Here is a 24,336-nt window from a genome sequence, read left to right on the forward strand (position 1 = left end):
GCCTAGACCTGAGCGCCATTCTCCCCCAAGGAGAAAATTGAGTCTTCCAGGCCTGATGGTCAGCAGCTCCTTGCCTTCTGGTAAATTCACCCACTTCCCCACCATGTGCTGTCCGTCCCTTCAGCCCCCATGGACACATCTCTCCTGGCTAAGGCCAAGCTCTCTCCTGTCTTCAGCACACATCCTGTCTTCTCAGCCTCCCGCTGCTGCTTTCCCCTCCACTATCCGTGGCTCTGGTCTCTGCTGTCCCACCAACAGTGCCTATGACACCTGTCCCCTTGTTACTACCACCCAGTTCCTTCTTACCTCATCATCCCACTTTACCTTAAGCAATTATTGTGTGTATCTATGATTCCAGAAATAACATACATCCATGGTAGAAAATTCAGGTTAGTAGGGAATAACAGAGGAAGCTGAAACTCGTCAGTGATCTTGTGACTTACAGGCGACCACCATTCACATTCTGGTGTGGATCCTTCCATGTCTCTCTCTGGCTGAGACTGGGATCATATGGTCATACAGCTCAGTGCACAATCATATCATGTGGGGCACACTGCCTCGAGGAGCTGATCAACTGTCCCCTTGTACCCCCAAGTATCTTGTCCTTGGCAGCCAGACTTTGGCCTGTCCATGTCCCCTGAATCCCCTTCTCCAAGGTCACCAGCACCTTTCCTGTCACCAGTCGAGAGATACATTTTCCAGCCCCCTCTCGCTGACCTCCCTGCCTCGCTTGGCCACAGTTTCCTCCTGGCCCCTGACCCCACTCTCCTGGCCCTCCTCCTCCTCCTTGAACATTCCATTTCCCTCTCCCTCAGGGTTCCTCTTCCCCAGTCTTTTAACTCTGTGCCCTCCACGGCCCCTTCCTTAGGCCTGCTTTCCTCTCTACACCTGTCCCCTGGCTTGCATTGCCCACCTCTCCCTAGTGTCACCCTCTCTCCAGCCCAGGCCTCCCCCTCTGGTGTTAGCTTCATCCGTGGTGGAACACCTCCTTCAGGAAGCCCACTGACCCTGTAAGCCTAGTAGCCTAAACTAAGCAGTTCTTCACCCCTCTATCATTTCTTAGTGCAGCCCCCGAGGCCCACTCTGCCTGCTCCCCATACACTCACTCACCTCCTGGATTCATCAGAGCCCCTTCCTCCAGGCTGCCTCTTCCACCTGTGCCCCAGAGCAGTCACCTTCCCCGTGTCCTGCACCTTTTTCCTGCTCATCAGCCTTCTCTGTTGACATGTGCCTTGGGGTCAGGGCCCCCCATCTCCCATCAAGTCCTGCATGGCCCTGCCACCAACTCAATCTAAAGCCTCAGGCAAACTGGTAGTCTTCTTTGAACCTGTTTCCCCATCTGGCATCAGTGGGGTCCCCCAAGGAGCCTTGCAGGAGCGAGGGTGCTGTGGGAGTGTTCCCTAGCCACCACTAGAGGGAGTCTCTCATCCACAGACCAGGAGTGGATCCTTTCAGCAGAGGAACCCACCAGCCACCTCACAGCTCTGACTCTCAGAATATGGTACTGGGTGCTGCCACATGCAGCCCCAGTGGCTCAGAATGCAGCAGAGGGGAGCAACATTCCTAAGGCCACAAAGCTCTCTGGGGAAGTGCTGCCTTCTGGACTTTTGGGGCTCCTCTCTGCATAGGAGCTTGTCTACCCATGTGATTGCCAGGAGGCCTTAGAATACTGGCCCTTTCCTCCCCAGGCCAGGCTGTCAGCCCAGAGGGGAAAGCAGGAGGCTGCAGGAACAATGGCAGGTCCCTGGTTGGTCTAGTCTCTGAGCCTCAGTTTCTGCTTCTGTAAAATGGGGATTACCATATTTTCTGCCTCATGGGGCTGGGCAAGGAAACAGTGAGGCTGAAGACATTCAGGCCTGCTGGCTGGCTTCCCCTGAGCTTGGGATGGGGCCCCAGATGGTGATCTTGACAGACAACTACCTCTCCCAGTGACAAAGAGCCCCAACCTGGCCTCAGAGCTCCAAGGAAACAGGCGTCTCCTGCCACACTCCTGACGGAACTAAGCCCCCCAAGGGCCCTGCTGGTCCCTTGCCCCCAGCTGGTAGCCTGATCCCCTCATGGGCCCTGCCTGGCCCCTGCCTCCCTTTGGGGGCTCTGCCTTTCTTCGAGGACGACCTCTTCTGCCTCCTGGAGGGAGGACCAGGTCTTTGACTGGGTCAGGCAGCCATGTGGGTGAGGATTGACATCTCCTATTTGCCAGATGACCCTGGGCCAGCCCCTCACCTAGCTGAGCTTCATTTCCTTGGGCTGGTGCTTGCGCTGGAGGTCTGTGATGCAACTCCTGGTCCTTGGTAGGGGCTCCCCCAGGCTTTGGTATGCCCCATCCTGCCCGCCTACCCCCACGCCCGCTCCCCCCTGCCCCGGAGGACCCACCTGCGTGATGCAGGCACCCGTGAAGGCCACGATCACAGCCACCACGTTGACCGTCAGCTGGAACTGCAGGAATTTGGAGATGCTGTCGTAGACGTTGCGGCCCCACATCACTGCCTTGACGATGCTGCTGAAGTTGTCATCTGTTAGGATGATGTCTGAGGCCTCCTTGGCCACGTCCGTGCCTGCGATGCCCTGTGGGGACAGGAGCCTGTGTGCGGCGGCTGGGTGGTGGTACACAGCTCAAGCAATGCTGTTCTCATGCCCTGCACACCCTCAGTCCTATACGCACATGCATTCTCTCAGCTGCCCAGCGCGGCCAGACCACACAGGGTGTGTGCATGTTCTCCTCCCAGCCCCAGCGCCCTGAGGCCAACTCTGCTCTCAGGAAGCCTTTCCATAGCCCGTCCTCTCCCACAGCCATCATGGCAGGGAGCCCTCTTCCACCCTTCCAGGAAGACCCTGGGGGCCAGGCTGAGCCTGGAGAGCACTGGGCATGTGAGGTAGATGGTGGGTGAGCGGAGTGTGAACCGGTGGTCCCACACAGCCAGTCTGAGGCTGTGTTGCCTACACCCCCTGCCTGGGAGCTCCTGCCAGTCCCCACCCTGGGGCCCGCTGCCAGCTGCCCCTACCATGGCGAAGCCCACATCAGCCTTCTTGAGTGCAGGCCCGTCATTGGTGCCGTCCCCGGTCACGGCCACCACCTGCCGCTGCTCGGTGTGCGTGCTATCGATGATGCCTGTGGGGCAGGGCAGCAGTGTGTCAGGGCTCTGGGACACTCTGTGGGCCAGAGGCAGCCTGGGGCTGGCCCTGATTGTTGGGAGGACCCCAGGCCGGGCCCAGCCTCCTCTCTGGCCCCTGCCCTACCTCCCCCCTCTTGTGGCTCTTCCCAGCTCCAGGCTTGCCCACAGCTGCCGGCACCTGCTGGGGATGTTGGGCACCTGAGCCCCATGCTGGCTGGTGGTCCTCTGTGGTCTGGGCCCTGATGGTCTCTCCAGCACCCTCTTCACTCTCTGCAGCCCTTGGCCACACGGGTGGCCATCCCAGCTGGAAACGCCTCTCTCTCTGCCTGGGTTCCAGGAGCTCCTCCCTTCTCCCACCATCTGCTCCTTCAGCACCTTCTACCTGGGGGTTCAGTTGCTCTTGAGGAGGCCTGGGCTGTCCCATTTGCCAATGGCCCCCAATCCATCATCTGGCCTTGACCTCTCTCCAGACATTCACCCTCAATAAAATATTCAGGAGAGCCTGGGTGGCTCAGTCGATTAACCATCTGCCTTCAGCTCAGGTCATGACCCTGGGGTCCTGGGACGGAGTCCCGCATAGGGCTTTCTGCTCAGGGGGGAGCCTGCTTCTCCCTCTCCCTCTGCTCCTCTCCACCCCCACCCCATTCTCTGTCTCTCATTCTCTCTCTCAAATAAATAAAATCTTTAAAAAAAGAAAAAATAAATAAAAAGAAAATATTCAACAAATAGAATAAACAGACGGCACGTGGCCCGGTCACTGAGCTGGGAGTGGAAAAGAGTAGGTGAAGGGTGTCATCATTGGGCACATGTGGAGTTTGAGAAGATATATTAATGCACAGGACAGAGATTTGAATGTCACTCTTGACATGAGCCTCTCTTACCCCACACCTCACATCTGTCACTGATGTCTGCAGATTCCGCTCCAAGATCCCACAGGAACAATTTCATTTTTCTCTGTCCCGACCCCCTGTGCCAACAGCATCCCCCCTGCTCCCCAGCTACCCGTCCATTCTGCACAGCAGTGCTGGGATTTCTCTCGACCCCCCACCCCCAGGACTGACCTGTCCCTTCCCCCCGAGCTGAAAGTCATTCTATCACTACCCACACTGGCCTAGGGTGACATCCATGTTCTTAGCTCTAATCAGAAAGTTTGAAATCCCTGGTGGTCAGGCTTCACCCATTCTCTGATTTTCTCTTGTCTCTGGCCACTCTCAATCTGTGCTCCAGTCACAGGAATGACTATCTGCAAAGCCGGCTCCCTCACCCGTCTGCCCGGGCTCTTCCCTCGGCTAGCTGTGCCTGTCCCACAACTGTAGTCTCAGCTTAGATGCCACTTCTCCTGGGGAAGTCTTTGTGACTCCCTGAGGACCCTCACCTGCCCTAATCAGATCACTGTAGCTCCGGTATGTGTCTCTCCCTATTCTGTGTTGCAAGTAACATCTGTGGGATGAGGGAAATGTCCCCAAATTGAGAAGACTTTGTAGCCGCCAACCATTCCCCTAGCCCTTTGTATGTGTCCAAGTTCCACCCTCTTCAGGCCTAGCTCCAAGGCCATGTGCTCTGGGAGTCATCCTGGGCTGCTCCCCCTGGCTGGCAGCAGTCCAAGTTCCTGGTCAACACTCAGCCTCCAGTCTCTGTCTACTGGGCATTTGATGCCTTTGTTCCCCCTGGTTCCCTCCACTTTCCTACATGCTCCTCCAGAGCAGAGAAGGCGCTGAGTTTTCCTCCTGCCTGGCCAAGTGAGCTTCTTTCTACTTCTTGAAGGTGTCTGGAAATCTTTGCCTCTGGTCTTTCACAGTGCAGTTCTCTGCCCCGCCTGAAACACAGGCCCTTTCTCCTGGACCCTCAACCCACCTTCGATGGCCTATGATGTGACATCCATCCCTAGCCTGAATAAGAGGCCAACAGAGGGCCGCACCCTTCTCTTCCACCAATACAACCTCTAGGTCTGTGCAAGGAAATCTATTTAATGTCTGCTGGGTGGAATCTGGACCATGAATTCCAAGAGGGAAGGACCATGTTTGCCAAGAGCAGGGCCTGGCACTTAGTAGGTACTTCAAAAACACGTATCAAGAGAATGAGTAATTGAATGAATGAGTCATTGAAGAAGAAATGGAGGTGGGTTGGGGGTGCCTCCTGCTCTGGTATCTGTGATTCTGGGGTGCTGTGTTTCTGTCCCCAAGACAGATCTGCCTCCACTAATGTCCTGGGCAGCATTTTGGGAGAGGAATCAAGATGCCCCAGGGATGACCTCAGCCAGAAACCTGCCCTTTGGTGGCCATCTTAAAGATGGAGAAACTGAGTTCCAGGAGAGGAGAAACTTGCCGAAGTCTATACAACAGGTTAGCAGCACGCCAGGACTTGAAGCCAGGCCTGTATGACTCTAAAAATGCCCAGCACCTGGCCACCTACATGGGCTCAACAGGTGGTACGCCTTCTCTCTGGAGGAAGACAAGGAAGGAGAAGGATGCTAGCTTTTGGCCTCATATCTCAGGCTGCTATTCCCAGGATAGCCCACCCTGCGGGTCCCCATTACAGATGCTGGTTGGGGTCCTCAGACACCAGGCAGACCAAGGGTCTCAAATCCACAAGCTCTGGGGGCAGACCGAGAACATAAAGAAGTGAAGTCACCTGGATGGCAGACATTGGGGAGCAGGGAAGACTGATTCGAATGTGAGGGGAGAGTCTGTTCAAAGTCATCTAAATTCAACATAAAAAAGGTACTATACCAGCCAACCACAACATGTCTGTGGGTCCTATCCGACCCTTAGGCTAAGAGTTTTGGACATAGACAGACCCAGTCCCATTGCTTCCTAGAAGCGGAAACTAGAGAGAAGACTCACAACCTCTCCAGATCACTAGGGCTCTTAGAGGGCCTCCCAGGACAGCAGTGAGGGTGAGACAAGGGTGTTGCCAGGTGTGGGGAGCCCCATGCAAAAGCCCTCTCTCCTGGAAAGAAGCTGCAGGCACCAGGAGAGGAGGGGATCCTGGCCTTACTGCCCCCCAAGTCTTACCTTTGACGAGGGTATGCTTATCTGTTGGGGAGGAGCGAGCCAGCACCCGGAGCTTTGGCCAGATCTTGTCAATTCGCTCCTGTTCAATCTGGAGAGGGATGCGGAGAGGGTCAGAGAGAGAAATGAGGTCTGGAGAAGGGAGGGGGCTCACCCAAAGTCACGGGGCTCTGAGTGGCACATTGGCTGACCTCTGTACAGTCATGCAGCCCCCACGCCTCCCAGGCAGCACCCTCCACCCCCCAGTTCATCCCTCTGACAGATGTGCTGGGCAAGTACCTCCCCCTTCTCGTTGCGGATTCTCCGGTTGAACTCCTTGCCCTCCAGGCACAGAAAGTCCTCCCCAGGATGGATGATGCCACACTTGATGGCGATGGCCCGGGCCGTGTTGATATTGTCACCAGTCACCATGCGGACGGTGATGCCTGCCCGCTGGCACTTGCGGATGGCTTCTGGGACCTAGCCGTGGGGGGGCAGGAGCAGTGGAGGTGAGCACCCCTGGGGCAGGCCCTCACTGCCCTTATGGATTCCAGAGTGAGCCCTGTTCATGGGCAGCTCTAGTGGAAGGGGCCTTGATGACTGTGAGATGCTGACAGCACATATGGCATGTAGACCCTCTTCTTCCATCCTGTGTCCATGGCAGGCATTGTTAATCAATCCCAGAATCTGCTGATTAAACCCTGATGTGGTCTCAGAGTTCTCAGCAGAGTCCCAGGCAGCTACCACCTAACACTATGATGGTCTCTTCTGAGATGAAACCACGGGCTATCCTGACTTAGGGGCAAGGACTCTGAGAAAGTCCTCAGTAACACCCCAGGTGGGGTTAGAACACTGTTATACAGAGGAATGTGTCCCTACTTTATTCACATGCACAGTTCCTGTGAACTCAGTGAGAAATATGTTCACACATTTTCAGGTTTTTTGTTTTGTTTTGTTTGTTTGTTTGTTTGTTTGTTTTGGCTGGGGGCGTGGGGGCACTGCATTTGGGAGAATTTCATTTACAAAATGTGACACTGGCTTTGAATAAATACAAATGATTATACGTAATGTAAAATAGGACCTTGACATGAGAGAGTAAGGACTGCCTCCTGTCCTCTCTGCTTGTAATGAATGATAGACGGATGCCTGGGCCAATCAGGCCAGAGCAGATGCAGCCAGTCAGGAGAGGGTAAGCCCTGCACAGCACCCCCCATCCCCCCGCTCCTATGCAGAGCTGTGGATTTATTTGCTCAGTGATTAAGATGCAGAAACCAGCCTGGAGCTGCTGCAGGTCTTCACACACAACACAGACCAACTGAACAAGGGATTCTGACCCATGCGCAGTGACCAAAGATAAAATAATAAGGTAATATTTGCTATTTGCTGCAAAATGTCTTTGGGTGGAAGAAGACATATGAAGGGCAGAAAATCCAGTTGTACAAGAAGACCAAAGCACTTTAGAATCTCAGGCTTGGAAAGGTGGAGTCTGACTACCACTCCTCTTGCATTTCACAGTGCCTGGGGAGCTCACTCCCATTCCTACTCTGCCAAGCCACTGCTGAGAGGGTCTGAAGACTGTTATAGGCTGAACTATGGCCATGCCCTACCCCCCTGCACCCCCCCACATATATTTAAGTCTTAACCCCCCACTGCCTGTGAATGTGACCTTACTGGGAGATAGGCTGTTTATAAAGGTAATCAAGATGAGGTCGGTAGAGTAACCCTAGACCAATGTGACTGGGGTTTTTATGAAGAGGGGATATTTGGACCCAGACACACATACAGGGAGAATGCTACATGAGTGTGAAGGCAGAGATTGGGTGTTGCTGCCAAAAGTCAAGAAATGCTGAAGATTCCCAGCAAACCCCTGTAAGCTTGGAGGGGGGCACTGGGGGTGGGGAAAAGGTCTGAAGCAGATTCTTCCTCACAACCCTCAGAAGAAACCAACCCTGCCAACACCCTGATCTTGGACTTCCAGCCTCCAGAACTGTGAGGCAGTCCAGTTCTGTTGTTGGAGGCCCCTAATCTGTGCTACTTCATTATGGCAGCCCAGCAAACTCAAATAAATAATTAGAACATTGGTTCATAACCTGATTGTGGACAACACCTGCCCACTGGTCCCCTTCCTGCTCTTGGGAATTTTAAAAACAAGGATTGATCTTGAAAATCTCTAGCCTCTTCCCGCCCCCTCCCATACCCTGCTGTTCTGGGAGCACAGAGAACCACCATTCCGACACGGGGTCACCGCCCAGCCCCTCCTCAGTCTCCCTCCCTCTGGCCTTGCCCCTCTTCCATCATTCTCCTACCTGACCACCAGTGGGCGACCTGCCTAAAGTTCAGCCTGGGTGTCACTCTCCTTCAGGGGCTCCCCCCTGCTGCTTGTAGAGAAAATCAAGACTCCTGAGCATGGCCATCTCATGGCAGAGCAAGGAACAAATGCCATGAAGAGGTCAGCTCTAGGCTAAGTAAGGCCAGGAGGCCCCTCTGGCTCCCAGAACTGTATCAGAGACCAGCTGTGGTGACAGGTAGTGATTTCTGTGTTACGAGGGCTGGAGCAGGATAAGCTGACCACAGGTCTCCTCTGGGTGCATTTCTGGGGCCCGAAGAGGCTTCTGGTGCCCACTTGGGGCTTGGGGACCACGTGAGCAAGGCCTCTGCTTCATGCCACAGCAGCGGCTCACACAGGCAAATGTGACCTCTTTTTACAGACCCAGAGAGAGTGGGTCCTGCCTTCAAAGGAGTAATTCAGGTTATGTTTGATTCAAAGATACTTGGGCTCTTAGAGTTGGAAGGGACTTCAGGTCATGACTCTGACTCTTTTCATTGCCCAGATCTCCGGCTAGGCATCCCACAAATGGCCAGCCAGCCTTTGCTTGCAGGCTTCTGATCCTGGGGTACTCACTCCTTCCAAGGCTGACCACTCCATAGGGGAACAAGTCTATCATATCCTTTCACATAATCATTCTTCTTTCAGATGAGAGCAGGTGCTCTGGGTCTGGCCTATACTCTTATAGGAGGCAGGGTCTTTGGTAAAGATCTCTGTACAAAGGGCTCTGGGAGCACAGAGGAGGGTGCCATTCCTTCAGAAGGAAGTAGAGGGAGAGGAGAAATCTGGGAAAGCTTCCTGGAGAGGGGGATGTTTGAGTTTCTTCTGTTCAGTCAGCACTAACTGAGGCTCTGGTGCCTGGCACTCTGCCCAGGCTGGGGCTACACAGATGACTGCTTCATTGTGGCCTGGGCCACAGAGAAGTGCCCCATGAGAGGCACTGGCAGAGAAGTTGGGAAGGGTGCTGTAGAAAGGACATGGCAGGTGATCTGGAGGGGGTGAGGCTGAGGAGGATGTGGGGCAGGAGCCAGGAAGCATGAAGCTGGAGAAGGACCTGCAGTCAGAAGGTGCTGGGAATCAGGGGCTCAGTACTAGGCCTGGGAGCCATGATAAGTTCTGAGCTGGGAATGAGGTGACTGGAACCCTGTTCTATAAAGACTAATGCTTTCAAGGCTGTCTCAGGGAGCTGAAATCTGCCTGCTTGGAATCCCCACCCTCTAGGGCTCCCCAAAACAAGCTGGCTCAGGGAGAAAAAAGAGGCAGCTAATTTTTCTGGCTCCCACACTTTCCTCTGTGTGGTGGAGGTTTCTCTGCCCCTGGGAGAGAGGGTTTAGGGACCAAAAGCCTGGGTTGGGCTTTGCCCTGGGGATCCACCTGAGTGTTGGCTTGTAAAGTGGGGATGAGGCTAGGTGATGCTGTGGCAGGGGCAAATGGTACCAAGCCTGGGGACAGTAGATGCTGGTGGTGGGGGTAGGATGGCTGGCAATGCACTTGACCATGGTCTGTCTTCCTTGTTCTTTCTGCTCCAGGAGATGGGGAGGGATGTCGAGGGTGTGGATACAGATGTAGTGGGGGGTGGGGCACACCTGGCATCTGGGGACAGGGAGGGGCAGCCATTTGTTTGGGGTGGAGGAATGGTGTGGCCATGCCACCACGATTCCTGGGTCAGGTACCTTAGAGGCCTGTGACCTGCCTGTAGGGGGGATTCCAGATGGACCTGGACACCCCTGAGGGCCGCCTCAGCCACCTCCCTTACTGGGCAGTGGACCCTGTAGCCAGACGTCTTTGTTGTACTTCAGTCTGGCTTTACACTCTCACATGCTATGGGTCTACTTACTCGTCCCCTTTTACTGGGCATTTCACTAGGCTGTGGGCTCTGGAAGGCAGGGACCGCCGACTGCTCAGGTCACATCCAGGGGCCTGGCACAGGGCACACGGGTCATCATGAAACATCTCTCTGCTGAAATCCCTCAAAGCCTGGCCTGGTGAATGGATTTGGGTGGGGACATGCCTACTCTTCCCAATTTAGCTCCAGGCTCCCCTCCTTCCCATTTCTCTCGTAAGTCCATGGTATTCACTAGAATTTCACCTGTCTGCGTTTGCCCGAGCTGTACCCTCCACCTAGAATGCCCTCTCTCCCTTAATTTGGGAGTCTCTCCCCCTTTCAGGTGAAATGCCCCTATTCATAAAACCATTCTGGATTCCTCCAGCCCAATGGGGTGCTTCCTTAAACTACACTCAGCCTCTCCTTGTACTGCTCACTGGGTCATTCATTTGACAAACAGCTACTGAACTTCTCACTGGTCTGGACACTGAGGAGCCAGGGATGATTAAGACCCAAGCCACCGAGGCACCGATCTGGCTGAAATATACTTTCCACATAGACAAAATTACTGTAAAATGAACAAAAAATTCCTTCTTTCGCTAAAATTATCCAAGATTTTTCTCACGGAGGAAAACCAGCCAGAAAATGGGCGCTTCCTGTTTTCATTAAATAAAGGCTTTTAAACATCTGTTGTTTCTGGTGACACCCGTTGTCTGTGACTCCAAGGGTTCCAAACACCCCCGGATAACCCGGTGAATCCCAGGCTGCTGCTCTTCTCATGGCTTCATCCGCGGTGTCTTCAAGCGGCGTCGGAAAACGTACCCAGCAAGAAACGTGTATGTGTCTGGGGGTGATCGGCAAGCCTGTTTTGATCTGTTCTGTCTTCTGTCTTCTCAAGGGAGGAAGGCAACGTCATTTATTCCCTCGACAGATGGGGAAACTGAGGGGGTAGTGTGTGTTCCAGCAGTTGCTGCAAATGTTTGTAGGAGCCCGCAAATGGCCCAGGCTGACCTTTGTGCTCTGGCCAGCCTCAGGATTGCCTGGGAGAGCCTGCCCTGAACCGCAGGCACAGACACTGCCCTAAGGTCATCCCAGAAGCTAGTGACGGTGGCTGCCTGTGAGGCGGGAGTCAGGGGCCCTGGGGAGGGGAGCATGGGAGGCTATTTCACCTTGTCTGTTGAACCGCTGGAATTTGGCTCCATGTGTATAAATCCATCAGCTTAAAACCCAAATAAATCAAAAGCCATCCCCACCCCACTAGGAAATGGTGAATTGACAGGTCAGAGCTTTTATACTTTCGAGTAGCGTCACCAGCAACCGTGCTGGTGTCTCTCACTTGGGAATGTCCAACTCTTTCATTGTTCGGATGGGGAAACTGAGACCCAGGGAGGAGAGGCGCCTGAAGCCTTCTGTGAGGGAGTGGCTGGGGCGGGATTAGAACCCATGTGTCTTGACCCTACTGTGTCAGCCTAGTAAGTTCCTGCTCCCCAAGACAGCTTATGACATCGAAATCTACATCCTGGGAGAGAGCCCAGGGCAGAGAGGAGGTTACCAACAAGGATGCACTTACTTGACGGAAGCAAAGAAAGGTGTCAGGATGAGATTTACCCGTCAGCCAGCTCAGAATGTTGGAGCTTGGCAGGGATCTGAAGAGCATCTGGGTCAACCTCCCATTTTACAGATGAGAAGACCAAGGCACAGAGAGGAGGAAGTGGCTTGTGAGTGGCACAGTTGGGGCTTGTATCCAGGCCCCCTTTCTCCAAGGCAGGGCTCTCTAGGATGAAAGTGCTACCAGCCCTGCTGGGAGTCTGTGCCTGAAGCCTGCTTCTCTGGATGATCATGCTATTAGTGGAATATTCCAGGACCCAGCTCAGCCCTTCTCAGGCCCTGTCCTCCCTCTCCTCACCCTCCTGACTTAGAACCCCTTGCCCTTTCATTTCTGTGGTACCTAGGAGCAAGGCCTGGGGCAGGAAGGCAGAAAACCTGTTCTAATCTGGATTAGCTCAGCCACTTACAGCGAGACTTCTGGAAACTCACTGTCCCTGATTATCCTCAGTGTTTTCACCTGCACACTGGGGCCGGGGGAGGCATTTGGTCTAGGTCAGCAGCAGCTCAACCCCTTTAGTGCATTGTCAAATCAGTTTAGGAGGTGGTGACTAGCATTAAAAAAAAAGAGAGAAATAGAAGAGAATAGAAAATACAAGGGCATCACGTTACTTTGTGACATCCTTATTTTTGTTAAGTGTATGTGCTTACTGAGTCATGATATAAAATATGTTTCTTATTAGCACAGGTCATGACCAAAAAAAGGTATGTGTCTGATGCTGCTTTCCACCCCACTTTGGGGATGGTTCTGAGGCGCAGTGATGGGCAAGTAGCTCTGGGGATGAGAAGGACAGGGGAGCCGCAGGCTGGCCCCGTCTGCTATGTGGAGACTAGTCCCTGGTGCCGGTAAGGGGATAGCCTGTCATGGGAAGCCTGAACCCACTGGTGGCAGGTCATGAGTGGGCATCCCGTGGGGAGGTTGCTAAATGGCCTGTCTATCCAGGGAAAGACACAGTCTGCAGGAAAACACATATGGTTCCAGGGCCAAGCACCTGGGCAACAAATCGCCTTTGATGCTTTAGGCTCTGGGTGGGAGTGAAGAGGTCTGTGGAGGTCTATGGAGGGTGTGAGCATGTGAGATGAGTACCAGGCATAGTATTGGAAGACTGGTATTCAAGTCCTGTTCATTCTCATTCATTCACTCCACACTTAATTGTGTGGAATGAATGAATCCATAAGCCGGGCTCTGTGTTAGGGGCTATTACCTGTCACTGGGTCCAGAGTTCTGAACTACTGGGGACGGGCAAAGAGGAAGGGAACCCGATTTAAGGGCCATGCACCTCATGCCAGACACTGACTGTTTGTGGTATGTGCACGATCGGACACCTCATAGTATCCTGGGAAGTGTATGTGTGAATACTATTATTATCCCCAGTCTATAGATGAGGAAACAGAGGCTCAGAGAGGTTATGTAACTGGCCCAAGGTCACATAGCCAGTAATGCTGAGACTCAGGATCCCAGGTCTGTTTGAGGCCTGAGCTCACACTCTCGACGACACCTCTTGTTGCTACAAAAACGTGAAAGTCCACATCTGTGACATTCTAGTTTCATTTGGTCTTTGGAACACAGACTCTTACAACATCAGGACTAGGAATTTGGAAAACACTTGTCTACCCCTTTTCACTGGAAAGAAGTGGAAGTGGAGGCTCCATAAGGAGCAGGGAACAACGAGAGACCCCTAGAGAATGGTATCAGGACAAGTGGGGACAGTGAAGTTGCCTCCAGTGGAGGAAGGTGGCCCTGAGAGGCCCCATCACCGAATTCCACAGCCAAGACCAAGGTGGGCCCAGTCCCCGCCGGCCTGGGAATCAGCCCTGGACCCAGCAGCTGTGTTAGTCCTCTGATGATGTGGAGGCCAGCCTGCCCTGGGCTCTGCCCTCTGGGGCCCCCCAGGGTGAGGACTCACTCTGCCTGCCCACAGCAACGTTTTGGAGATTCGAGGCTGCCCTCTCTTCTTCCCACAGCCTTTCCAGCCTGGGCAGTCTGACTGAGCACCCATGTCCATCCTCCCCCAACCCTGTGAACTCCAGCACTGAATTCCGTCTTCCCGCCCGGGGCAGATGCAGCTAAAGGAGACTGAACACCTGTGTGATCTGAGCACTCCTTTAGGTGCACTTTCTATTTCACCTTCCTGGGTCCTTCTTGGCAGCGGGGGGCGGGGGGGGTAGTTTGCTATCATCCCTCTTCTCTTCCGCCTGGGAGTCTGACCTTTGGATAACTTCCTGGCCCTGTGCCCTGGAGATCTGAGAGTGGGAGATTGTGGGCTGTGTCACTGTGCAAGCCCGCTAGGCTACATTGATTGGGAAACTGGATCCGAATGGACAGAACTCTGCCTGCTGGTGTGACATCACACTGGGGGTTTTCCTGAACACCAGTGACTTAGTTTCTGGGTGTCTCCTTTATGGGGACCCTGGAACCTAGGCCTATGGTTGTGCTATAGGAGATCCTGGCTCCTGTGGGGCAAGAGGCTGCTAAGGCAGGGCAGCCCCCATGCTTATCCCTTGGGATCAAGGGGAGGTTTCTGGTTGGGTGGATGGCTCTGGGGCTGCTCCCGTGGCAAAGCAGCGCCTGCCTGCTGGCTGCCTGATGTCCTGAGCAGACCGATGCCAACGTGGCCTACGCTGGTCTCAGGAGTCTGAGGGTTTAGGAGTAGGTAAAGAGAAAGCCTTGTGGATGCTACCGGGAAATGGAGGCTCAGGGAGGTGAGGCAACTTATACTAGCTTGCCAGCAGACTGGACTCCCAGCGCCTCCAAGCCTGCTGGTAGGGGGCTTACCTCGGGCCGCACGGGGTCCTCGATGCCCACCACGCAGATGCAGGTTAGGTCATTGAGGATGTCATTCTCATTGTCCCAGTCGGGCTCAGGGCTGCTGGCGAAGTCACGGTAGGCCACACAGATGGTGCGCAGCCCATCGCAGGCCATGGGCTCAATCACTTTCTTCACCATCTCGTCCCGGTCGCGGGGCCGGAAGACCCGGGGCTCCCCTGCCCCATTGAGAATTTTGCAGCATCTGGGGGCAGACGAGGGGAGAGCTGGGTAAGGTCCAGCCAAGGGCCCAAGGGTCCTCCGTCTGACCAGCTCTCACTCCCCTCCCCGTCCCCAGTGATGCCCAGCTGGCTGTGGTTGGTCATCCAGCATCCATCCACTTCATCTCCCATAATGCTTCAGGGCTGGTCCAGGCCCCTGGGCCCCACGCAGGGATGAAATCAGGACCAGCCAAAAAGAAACCAGGCAGCCTTCTTGCCATATCTGCCCCAGTCCATTCAGCAAGAGCACATCTACTTTGATCTGTCTTATATTCATGAGATTTCATCTGAAAAAATAGTTCCACAGCTAAAATGGTTTTCAGAGGGCATGAAACCTAGGCTAGTGGTTCTGGACCTTGTTCACACATTAGAATGGCTTAGGGGGAACACCGAATAAATAAAGACCCATGTGTGAGCCCTACCCCAAAGGTTCCAATTTATTTTTATTATTTTGGGGGAGAGGGGCTGAGGGAGAGAGAGAATTTTTAACAGGTTCCACACCCAGTACAGAGCCCAATGCAGGGCTTGATCTCACGACCCTGAGATCATGACCTAAGTGGAAATCAAGAATTGGACACTTAAGTAACTGAGCCACCCAGGCGCCCTGTATCAGTGGTTTTTTAAAAGCTCCCTGGGATGATTCCAATGTGTATCCAGGATTGAGAACCACTGGGCTAGACCAATCTCATCAAGGTTTGAGTGGGGAAACTGAGGTCCAGGGACCAGGAGTGACTTGCTTAGCTCCCCAGGCTTTTCTCTGGCACCTGGAGCCAGAGTTGACTGGCTAACAATGAACGTCACTATCGTCAACCATTTCTGTGCTGAGGGAATGAGGGAGATTTAACAGGGACAGCAGGTGGAACTTCCTGGTGATCCTGTGATGTAGGCACGAGAAGGGGAGGGGTCTCTATAGAGTTTCAAGAGGAAATAGTGGAGGAAGCTCCTGGAGATGGTCCTGCTGCGGGACATTGGGAAGGGCACCTCTGGGTGCCAGATGGCCCTCCAGCCCAGCCGGAAGGACAGCCTGCACGGCACGACCTGGTGATCCCCGGCTCCCTGTCCTGTCCCCCCTGCCCAGCCCTGCCATGTGGAGCTTACTTCTTGAGCACGATCTCGGAAGCGCCCTTGCTGTACATGCGGAAGCTCTCGTCGGGCAGCTTGATGACCGTGCTCATGGACTTGCGCACGGAGTTGAAGGTGTACACCTTGTACAGCTTCTCCTCCGGCATCTGGATGCGCACGGGCTCGTAGTCCTGCTTCAGGTCCAGCACGAAGCCCAGCAGGCCACACTCTGTCTTGTTGCCCACCTGCCGAGGCAGGGCTCCTTCCTTCTCTGGGGGCTGCGGGGAGAGAGGCCAGGGAGGCTCACATGGGGTTGCCTCTCAGACCCCGGGGCCAGCCTGCCCCCTTTCCTGCCACCCGCACCCTCAGCCCTCTCCATCCCAGACCCAGTCCTGGCTCTGGATGAAAGCAATTAAGCAAGATCAGCTTTTTAAAAATTATGAACTCTTTCAACACCTACAAGCTGGATAGAGAATGAGAAAAGAAACACTCGTGTACCCTCCATTCAGCTTTGTAGGACCTGAGCAGTACGCCCTATTTGCTTCAGATTTTTCTTTCTGGAGAAGGGAAACATGACAGATAAAAGTGAGTCCCCCTGTGTATCCCTCCTTGTCTGCAGAATCCACCCCTTGTCCCAGAAAGAATCTCTGTCTTAAAAGGGGCATGAATTATTATCATAATTCATGTGTTTGTTTTTTAATTTTTAAAGATTTATTTATTATTTTTTTACTTCAGAGAAAGCAAGAGAGCAGTGGTGAGGGGCAGAGGGAGAGGGAGAGAATGAATCTTAAGCAGGTTCCACGCCCAGTGAGAAGCCTATTGTGGGCCTCGATCCCACCACCCTGAGAGCATGACCTGAGCTGAAATGAGAGCTGGACGCTCAACGGACTGAGCCATCCAGCACCCCCTCTTTACTTACATTGAACTTTTTCTACATTTTTATAATTAACCTTCTGGTGATTTCCAGAATTTTATGTCTTTTCCACAACAGTTTTTGTCCCCTCTCCACTAATGAAAGAAAATGACAACATGGAGGACTTAAATAAAAATGCCTAATTACTTATTAGCCCAAGAGAGCTGAGCAGTTATGCCTTCAAAATACCCGGCATTTTATTACCCTCTATGAAATATTTTAATTTTCCTCTAAAAGGATTTCAAACAATCTATGGTTGCAAGGGGCAGAGCTGCTTCCTACGTTAATTCAATTTGTTTCCATGAACTTGAGCTCCGAGATCGCCTACGTGTATACTATGAAGCAGGGGCCCACCCCTTTTCTCTTTTGATTTTTTTTTTTCCTAGATCTTGACAAACCCGGAAGTTTTGCTATTGCTGTAGACTTTCCGTGAGCCTTTTTATCTCTAGGGCTCTGATTCTGTAAGGAAGTTAAGGCCTTGGTATTGTTTCCATTTTCATGGCCAGGAAGCAGGCCTGGCAGGGAAGTGACTTGCTCATGGTCACAGACCTACAAAGGGGCAGATCTGGGGCTGTCCCCAGGCCCCTGGCTCCTAGCGCAGAGCTTCATTCAACACATTTCCCTGTTGTATGGAGCCCTTTGGGAATGCTGGATGCTGCCACTAGGCATAATTTTGAGAGGAAAATTCATGTTCTTGTTTGCGGTTCTGGGGGGGGGGTAAATAGAGCCAAGAGGAAGGAATGATGACTAGAAGAACTACAAGTTATAAACAACATCTGCAAAAATGAGATGAAAACAAAGTGCAGCTAGGGATGCCTGGTGGCTCAGTTGGTTAAGCCTCCAACTCTTTTTTTTTTTTTAAGATTTTATTTATTTATTTGACAGAGAGAGAGATCACAAGTAGGCAGAGAGACAGACAGAGAGAGATGAGGAGAAGCAGGCTCCCCGCTGAGCAGAGAGCTCAATGCGGGACTCGATCCCAGGCCCCTGGGATCATGACCTGAGCCGAAGGCAGAGGCTTAACCCACTGAGCCACCCAGGCACCCCAGCCTCCAACTGTTGATCTCAGCTCAGATTTTGCTCTCAGGGTCATGAGTTCAAACCCCACATTGGGCTCAATGCTGGTGGGAAGCCTAGTTAAAAAAAAGAAAAAGAGAGGCGCCTGGGTGGCTCAGTGGGTTAAGCCACTGTCTTTGGCTTAGGTCATGATCTCAGGGTCCTGGGATCAAGCCCTGCATCGGGCTCTCTGCTCAGCGGGGAGCCTGCTTCTCCCTCTCTCTCTGCCTGCCTCTCTGCCTACTTGTGATCTCTGTCTGTCAACTGAATAACTAAAATCTTAAAAAAAAAATTTCAAAAAAAAATGAAAAAGAAAAATAAAAAGAAAAAAAAGAAGCATAACTAGCCTGTACCACCTCACATTCATTTGGATGGCTACTAGAAAAAGCCAAAGCAGAAAACAAGTGTTGGTGAGCGTGTAAAGAAATCGCAGCTCTGTGTGCTGTTGGTAGGAAGGTGACAAGGTGCAGCCGCTGTGGAAAACAGGATGGTAGTTCCTCAAAAGATTAAACATGGAATTCCCATATAATCCAGCATTCCACTTCTGGATATATATATACACACCCACCCTGAAAGAATTGGCAGCAGGAACTTCAAAAGACATTTGTATACCCATGTTCATGACGCCATTACTCACAAAAGCCAAGAGGTGGGGGCAATCCATGTGTCCATAGACAAATAAATGGATAAATAAAGAGTGGTCCAGACATACAAGGGAGTATTAACCAGCCTTAAAACGGAAGGAAATTCTAACACATGTGACCACATGGATAAACCCTGAGAACATTACAAGTGAAATAAGCCAGTCACAGATGGACAGACACTGTAGAATTCCACATGTACTATCTGCCTAGAAGAGTCAGACTCAGAGAAACAGAAAGTAGGATGGTGGGGACCAGGGGCTGGTTGTTGGGGGGGGGATGGGGAGTTCGTTTTTGATGGGACAGAGTTTCAGTTTGGAATGATGAAAGGTTCTGGGATGGATGGTGGGGATGGTCGCACAACCAGAATGTACTTAATGCCACTTAAAAACAGTTTAGATGGTTCATTTGATGTTACAGGTGTTTTACTGCTTAGAAACCTCCAGAAAGTCCCTCCAAACAACCCAGCATAGTAAACTGTAGCACGTGCCATATGATGATGCTTCTAGGAGCGGATAGAAAACAACTTTCTGCCACTGCCAATTGGCCCTCTCTGGTGGCCTAGCCCGCTCCTCCTCACCCCTCAACAGGCACTGCCCCCACCCCCGTGCCCGGATGAACCACCAACCAACTTAACCCCAGCAGCAGTGGCCACTGTTTGAATGTCGATCAGCCCTGTCCTTTATCGGGCTTGTCACATGCGTGGTCGGGGTGTGCCCCCTCAGCGCCCGGGTAGGCCAGCGAGAGTGCTCCCACTTCACAGCTGTGTGCGGGGAGGCCCAGAGAGGTGAGCTCACACCGCTAGTCAGCGGCCCATCTAGGATTTGACCCCCATGTTCTCAGCTCTGAGCCCACAGCACATGCTCTCCCCAGAGTCCTTCCTGTCTCCACTAGCCCTGGAGATCTCTGGTTAACTAGTGAACTGGTTGATGATTGATTTAGAGTCCAAGGGGATGGGGGGAAATGTGTCTGTCTCCCACTATGCGGTAACAAGTGAATATTTGTGGAAACAATACATGAGTAATTCTGTGCTTGTCCATGTGGGGGGCTGCCCGTGGAAGGCCAGACAGGGTGGATCTTTGGCTTCCAGAATTCTCCTCTAAAGGCCTGTCTCCCCAGGAGCTTCTCGGTGCTAGGCCTCCCAAGGTACATGAGGCAGCAGAGCCCTGGGTTCTTTCCCAGAGGCTGGGAAGGCAGATCAGTGTGAGTGGCCAGGACAGCAGGACTGGCTGAGACGCCCTGGGGAGACCTACTCCCAGAAAGCAGACTCCTTGTGGACCTTCCCAGGCTCAGCAGTGCAGCTGTGTCTGTGTGTGGTGTGTGCAGTTTTATGGGTAATTGTATGTGTAGTGTGTGTGTGTGGCTGTATGTGTGTGATGTGTGTGAGTGTAGCTGTGTATATGTACAGCTGTAAACACACGTGGTATGTATGTGCATAGTGTGTCCAGTTGTATGTGTATGGTGTGTATATATATGCAGTTGTGTGTGTGTGTTTATATATGGTGTGTGTGTGCAGTTGTATGGTGTGTGTATGTAACTGTATATGTGTGTGGTATGTGTAATTGTATGTGTGGTATGTGTGCAGTTGTATGTGTGTGGTGTGCATATATATGCAGTTGTGTGTGGTGTGTGTGTGTATGGTGTGTGACTGCAGTTGTATGACGTGTGTATGCAATTGTATGTGTGTTGTGTGTACGCATATGTGTGTATGTGCATGGTGTGTGTAGTGGTGTGTGGCGTGTACATGGTGTGTGTGTGGTGTGTTCAGTGCATGTGTGTGGTGTGCATGGTGTGGTAGGTGTAATGCATGGTGTGTGTGGTGTGTGTAATTAATTGGATGTGTGGTGTGTGTGCAGGTGTGTGTGTATATTCATGCCATGTGTGTGATGGTGTGTGGTATGTGGCATGTGCATGGTGTGAATGTGGTGTGTGCGGTGTGTGTGGTGTGTGTGTGCCTGGACATATGTGGGGTGACAGGGTGTGATGTAGGGATTAACAGCTCTGTTAAAAATCCAAATTTCCCATTTGGGACTATTAGCTTCTAATTCTTCTCCCAGAGATGGTGTTTGCAAAAACAACACAAACCAAAACAACTGAAATAGTTGTTGAGTTCAACACATGGGCCCCTGCCATTTCACCTACCAGAACCATAGCCCACCCCACCTTCCCATCTTAGCACCCCGCAAAGTCACCTCCTGAGTTTTCCACACTTTTTGGCTGCCCTGGCTTGGCCGGAGCCCACTCTCAGAGTGTGGTTTGACTTGGGGACTTTGAGGCTCATTGGGATATTCAATGGAGCCCTGGTTTAGAGACGGGAGATCTGGGTTCAAGGTTGGTCTCTGCTTCCTGGAGTCCTTCTCTAAGTGCCCAAGTTCTAAGACATGGGAAATACAATTAAGTAGCTCCTTCCTGCCTTTGAGGACTACTGGGGCTCCCTGGGGTAAGGTGGCATCACGGCCACCTCAGCTTAGGAATGAGGTGCCCTGAGGGCCTGGGGCTTCTAATTAGGTGAAGTGTGGCTGACTTATTCAGGAAGACCATCCTGCCAGGAAACCCATTTTTGCTCCTTCCTCCTGAACTGCTCCAGAGAGACTTGTTTTTCTCTCAACAGTGTATGTGTTCAGAAATATGCCATGAACTTCCAATAATTCTGCTCCACAAGTCCCTATCCTCAGCTTAATAATTCAGATGTTAACTGCAGTGTCAACCTACTTCGAAAGAGGTCTCGCAAAACATGAACTTAAGGTCTGCTTGGGTGAGTTCAGCAGGCAGAACATACACGGTTGGGAAAGGAGAATGCTTTCCCGAAAAAGCACAAGGCCTCACAAGTGAGGAAGGAGGTCCTTCCACCTTAAAGCGCAGCTGTGGTTCTGAGAAGCAGCAGGGCGATGGGAAGGAGCGAGCAGAAGTCCTGATGTTCAAAGGGTCGGAGACAACAGAGCAAATCTGAGGGTGTGCCAGGATTTCTGTGGCAGGGGAGCAATTTCTGACTCAAGGATGATTCACATAACTTCTCTCAGAGGGCAAGTTTAGTTCCTAATGATTTGAAATAAGACAGGGAAGAAAGTTTTGTCATCCTCAGAAAGGATGGAGCATGGGGTTCCTGGGCCGCTTTACCAGGCCTCCTGGCCAGCAGCCTCGGCCTCACACCACTCTCCACATGTGCCTGGGCTGCTTTTCCTGAGTGCCGTGAGCAGAATCCTTTTAAGGGCTTATCAGGTGCCACCTAGTTGTCCCCCACGCCCCCCCAGTCCTGGCTCTCATTATTCCAGCCCCAGAGAAGTGCTCAGGCCACAGATCACCTGAATGAGCCAAACATCGTCAGGTCTCCAGGCCTTGGCAGCAAAGTGCCCCTGCCTGGAATGCCCTTGCCTGCTTGGTAAACTCCTCTGGAATTCTCTGGGTCCAAATCAGCCTCTTGGCGGTCAGGAGCAATCCTGAGCAGCTTTCTTGATATTTCTACACTCAGTGTTTTTAGCTGCAAGATGGGAATGGTCCTATTTGCCCTGATTCCCTGGAAGGGAGGTGGAGGGTCAGGCAAGACAGGGACTGGCAAAATAAACAACAGAGGATATGGCTTGGGAATAATAATAGAAGTTATAAGAGAAATAACTAACGTGGCCTGAGTGCTTGCTACCTGTCAGGCGCTGTGCGAGGACATACATATTTTCTCATCTGACCTTCACAGTGGCTCTGAAGCTGTCTCCAGGCAAAGGTGCAGACACATGAGTTGGGCAGGAAAGGCTGGTGAGCTGCATGGGCTCTGGGCTGGGTTCTAATCCTGGCTCAGCCTCTTATCTGCTCTGGAACTCCAAGCATGGTTTTTCACTTCTCCCAGCTTCGGTGTCTGATCTATGAATTAGACATGTGAGGTCACCTACTTCGTGGGATCATTGTACAAGGGCTACATGGGGGTAAGTTCTTAGCATGGAGCCTGGCTAAGTGAATGTTAGCAACTAGAATTAATTATATATTCACTTTACAGATTTGCAGATTGGGAAGCAGAAGCTCAAAGGAGTTAAGTAACTTGCTTGGGGTCACACAGGTGGTAAGTGCTGGAGATGAGGTTTGAACCTTGTTTTGCTGGACTTCAGAGCCAAACCTTACAGATTCTTGGACTAGGTGTCAGGACATCTGCATTCCAGCTTCAGTTGCCCACGGGGAAATTTGGGACAAGTCCCTTCCTAATTCTGGGTCTCAGAGTAAAGTGAGGGGGCTGGACCAGAGGGTCTCTAAGACCTGTGAGTCCATGGAGATGATGCTCATACAAACTACACTAGAAATACTCAAGTAGGTTGTTTTTCTGTATTTGCTTTTTAAGAATGAAAGGTGCTAGCTAATTGGGAGGTCTCTAGATTAGTATAGACTAGAGAGCTGGGGGCAGCTGCAGAAGAAGCTCAGTATGCTGGAGGAAGCGACAGAGCACTGGTGTTGGCCATGGGACAGAGAGGGGGCCAACTCCTACCTCTTGCTGCCACAAGAACAGGAAAGTAGAACATAGGGATAGTCCTGTCCTGAGGATTTTATTAATTCATATTCACCCATCCACTGCCCACACACTCATCTACTCATCTACTTATCCACTCATCCATTTAACCATCCACCCATCCATCCATCTACCCATCCATCACCCATCCATCCATCTCCCTACGTAAAGCTCATCTCATTGATTATATATCTATACATTTATTCACTGATCAATTCACTTACCTCACCCACCCAACCTGTACTTCCCAGGAGCCATGCCTGGGGGAACAGAGATGACACAAATGTGTTTCTCCCTCTCAACGAGCCCACGTTGTCTATGTCAGAGAATAAGAAGACATGGGAGAGTCAGTGCTCTCACAGGGGAGGAAACACAGCCCTGTCTGATTTTCTCAGACCAGGTTCATTTCCTTACCAAAGTTGATGGATAGGGGGTGTGGGGAGGACACTGTCTGCCTTTACCTGCCTTGTGTGCTTTAGGAAGTGCTATTGTCTAGATTTCCTAGCCTGGTTTGGAGGGTGGCTGGACTTCCACTCTGGACTAAGTAGCCCCTGATTTTTCTCAGGAGTCCTCTGGGCCTGGGAGGACAGTCCCTCAGAGAACATTTGTCCTATATGGCTGGCAGTCTCTGGCTGTGAATCTGGACCCCAGGCCTTCTTTTCTGAGACCACCTTATGATAAAGGTGCTGCAGGACTGGTCTCAGTGACCAAGAGCCCGGTCTGGCACCCTACTCAACAGCTGGCTTTGGAGTATCTATAAGTTGGCTTTGTCCCTAGTTGGCTGCGTGACTCTGGGTAAGATCATTTTCCTCTGAAGCTCTGATGCTTCTGTTAATTATTGTTAGCCTCAGCATTGCTATAGATGGATTCCCCTTTCAAAGGGTGATCTTGTTGCTGAATAATGACAACACTAACCATACATGGTGCTGAATACGAGCCAGGCATTGTGCGAAGCACTTTTCACCTACTAACTCATTTCATCCTCACAAAAATCCTATCATTTCCCCCAGGAAACTGAGGCACAGAGAGGTTAAGGAACTTGTTTGCATTCTTGTAGCTACAGAGGGATTTGAACCCAGGCTGCCTGGCTCCAGAGGATGAGTTTAACTACCTTGTCATACCAGGGGACTCTGCTGTCCCTTCTACATGGAGGACCATCAGAACCCAGCAAGGACAGCCATGTGGCTAGGGGGTTTTCAGTAAAGATCCGGATAGAAGAGATACAGGAGTCCTGGAATGCTAGGGTTCAAAGCACATCAGGCAACACTGGTGCCTGAGAGGTAAGTGACAGC

At 52.1% G+C, this 24,336-nt stretch overlaps 1 protein-coding gene across 10 annotated transcripts in view; it reads right to left on the bottom strand.

Annotated features, from left to right (window-relative positions):
- ATP2B2 (ATPase plasma membrane Ca2+ transporting 2) overlaps positions 1 to 24,336 on the bottom strand; it is a 363,982-nt gene that overhangs the window by 13,687 nt on the left and 325,959 nt on the right. For all 10 annotated transcript variants that reach the window (XM_032841666.1, XM_032841665.1, XM_032841664.1 and 7 more), the window contains 6 exons: positions 15,985 to 16,226; positions 14,636 to 14,870; positions 6,404 to 6,583; positions 6,128 to 6,215; positions 3,003 to 3,109; positions 2,374 to 2,565 (listed from right to left, as the gene is read on the bottom strand). In XM_032841666.1, the coding sequence (XP_032697557.1) occupies positions 2,374 to 2,565; positions 3,003 to 3,109; positions 6,128 to 6,215; positions 6,404 to 6,583; positions 14,636 to 14,870; positions 15,985 to 16,226 (1,044 nt within the window). The remainder of the gene's footprint in view (positions 1 to 2,373; positions 2,566 to 3,002; positions 3,110 to 6,127; positions 6,216 to 6,403; positions 6,584 to 14,635; positions 14,871 to 15,984; positions 16,227 to 24,336) is intronic.

The sequence above is a fragment of the Lontra canadensis genome, unplaced genomic scaffold (genome assembly GCF_010015895.1).
Source record: "Lontra canadensis isolate GAN:19392208 unplaced genomic scaffold, GSC_riverotter_1.0 scaffold124, whole genome shotgun sequence".
In the NCBI taxonomy this organism is placed as follows: Eukaryota; Metazoa; Chordata; class Mammalia; order Carnivora; family Mustelidae; genus Lontra; species Lontra canadensis.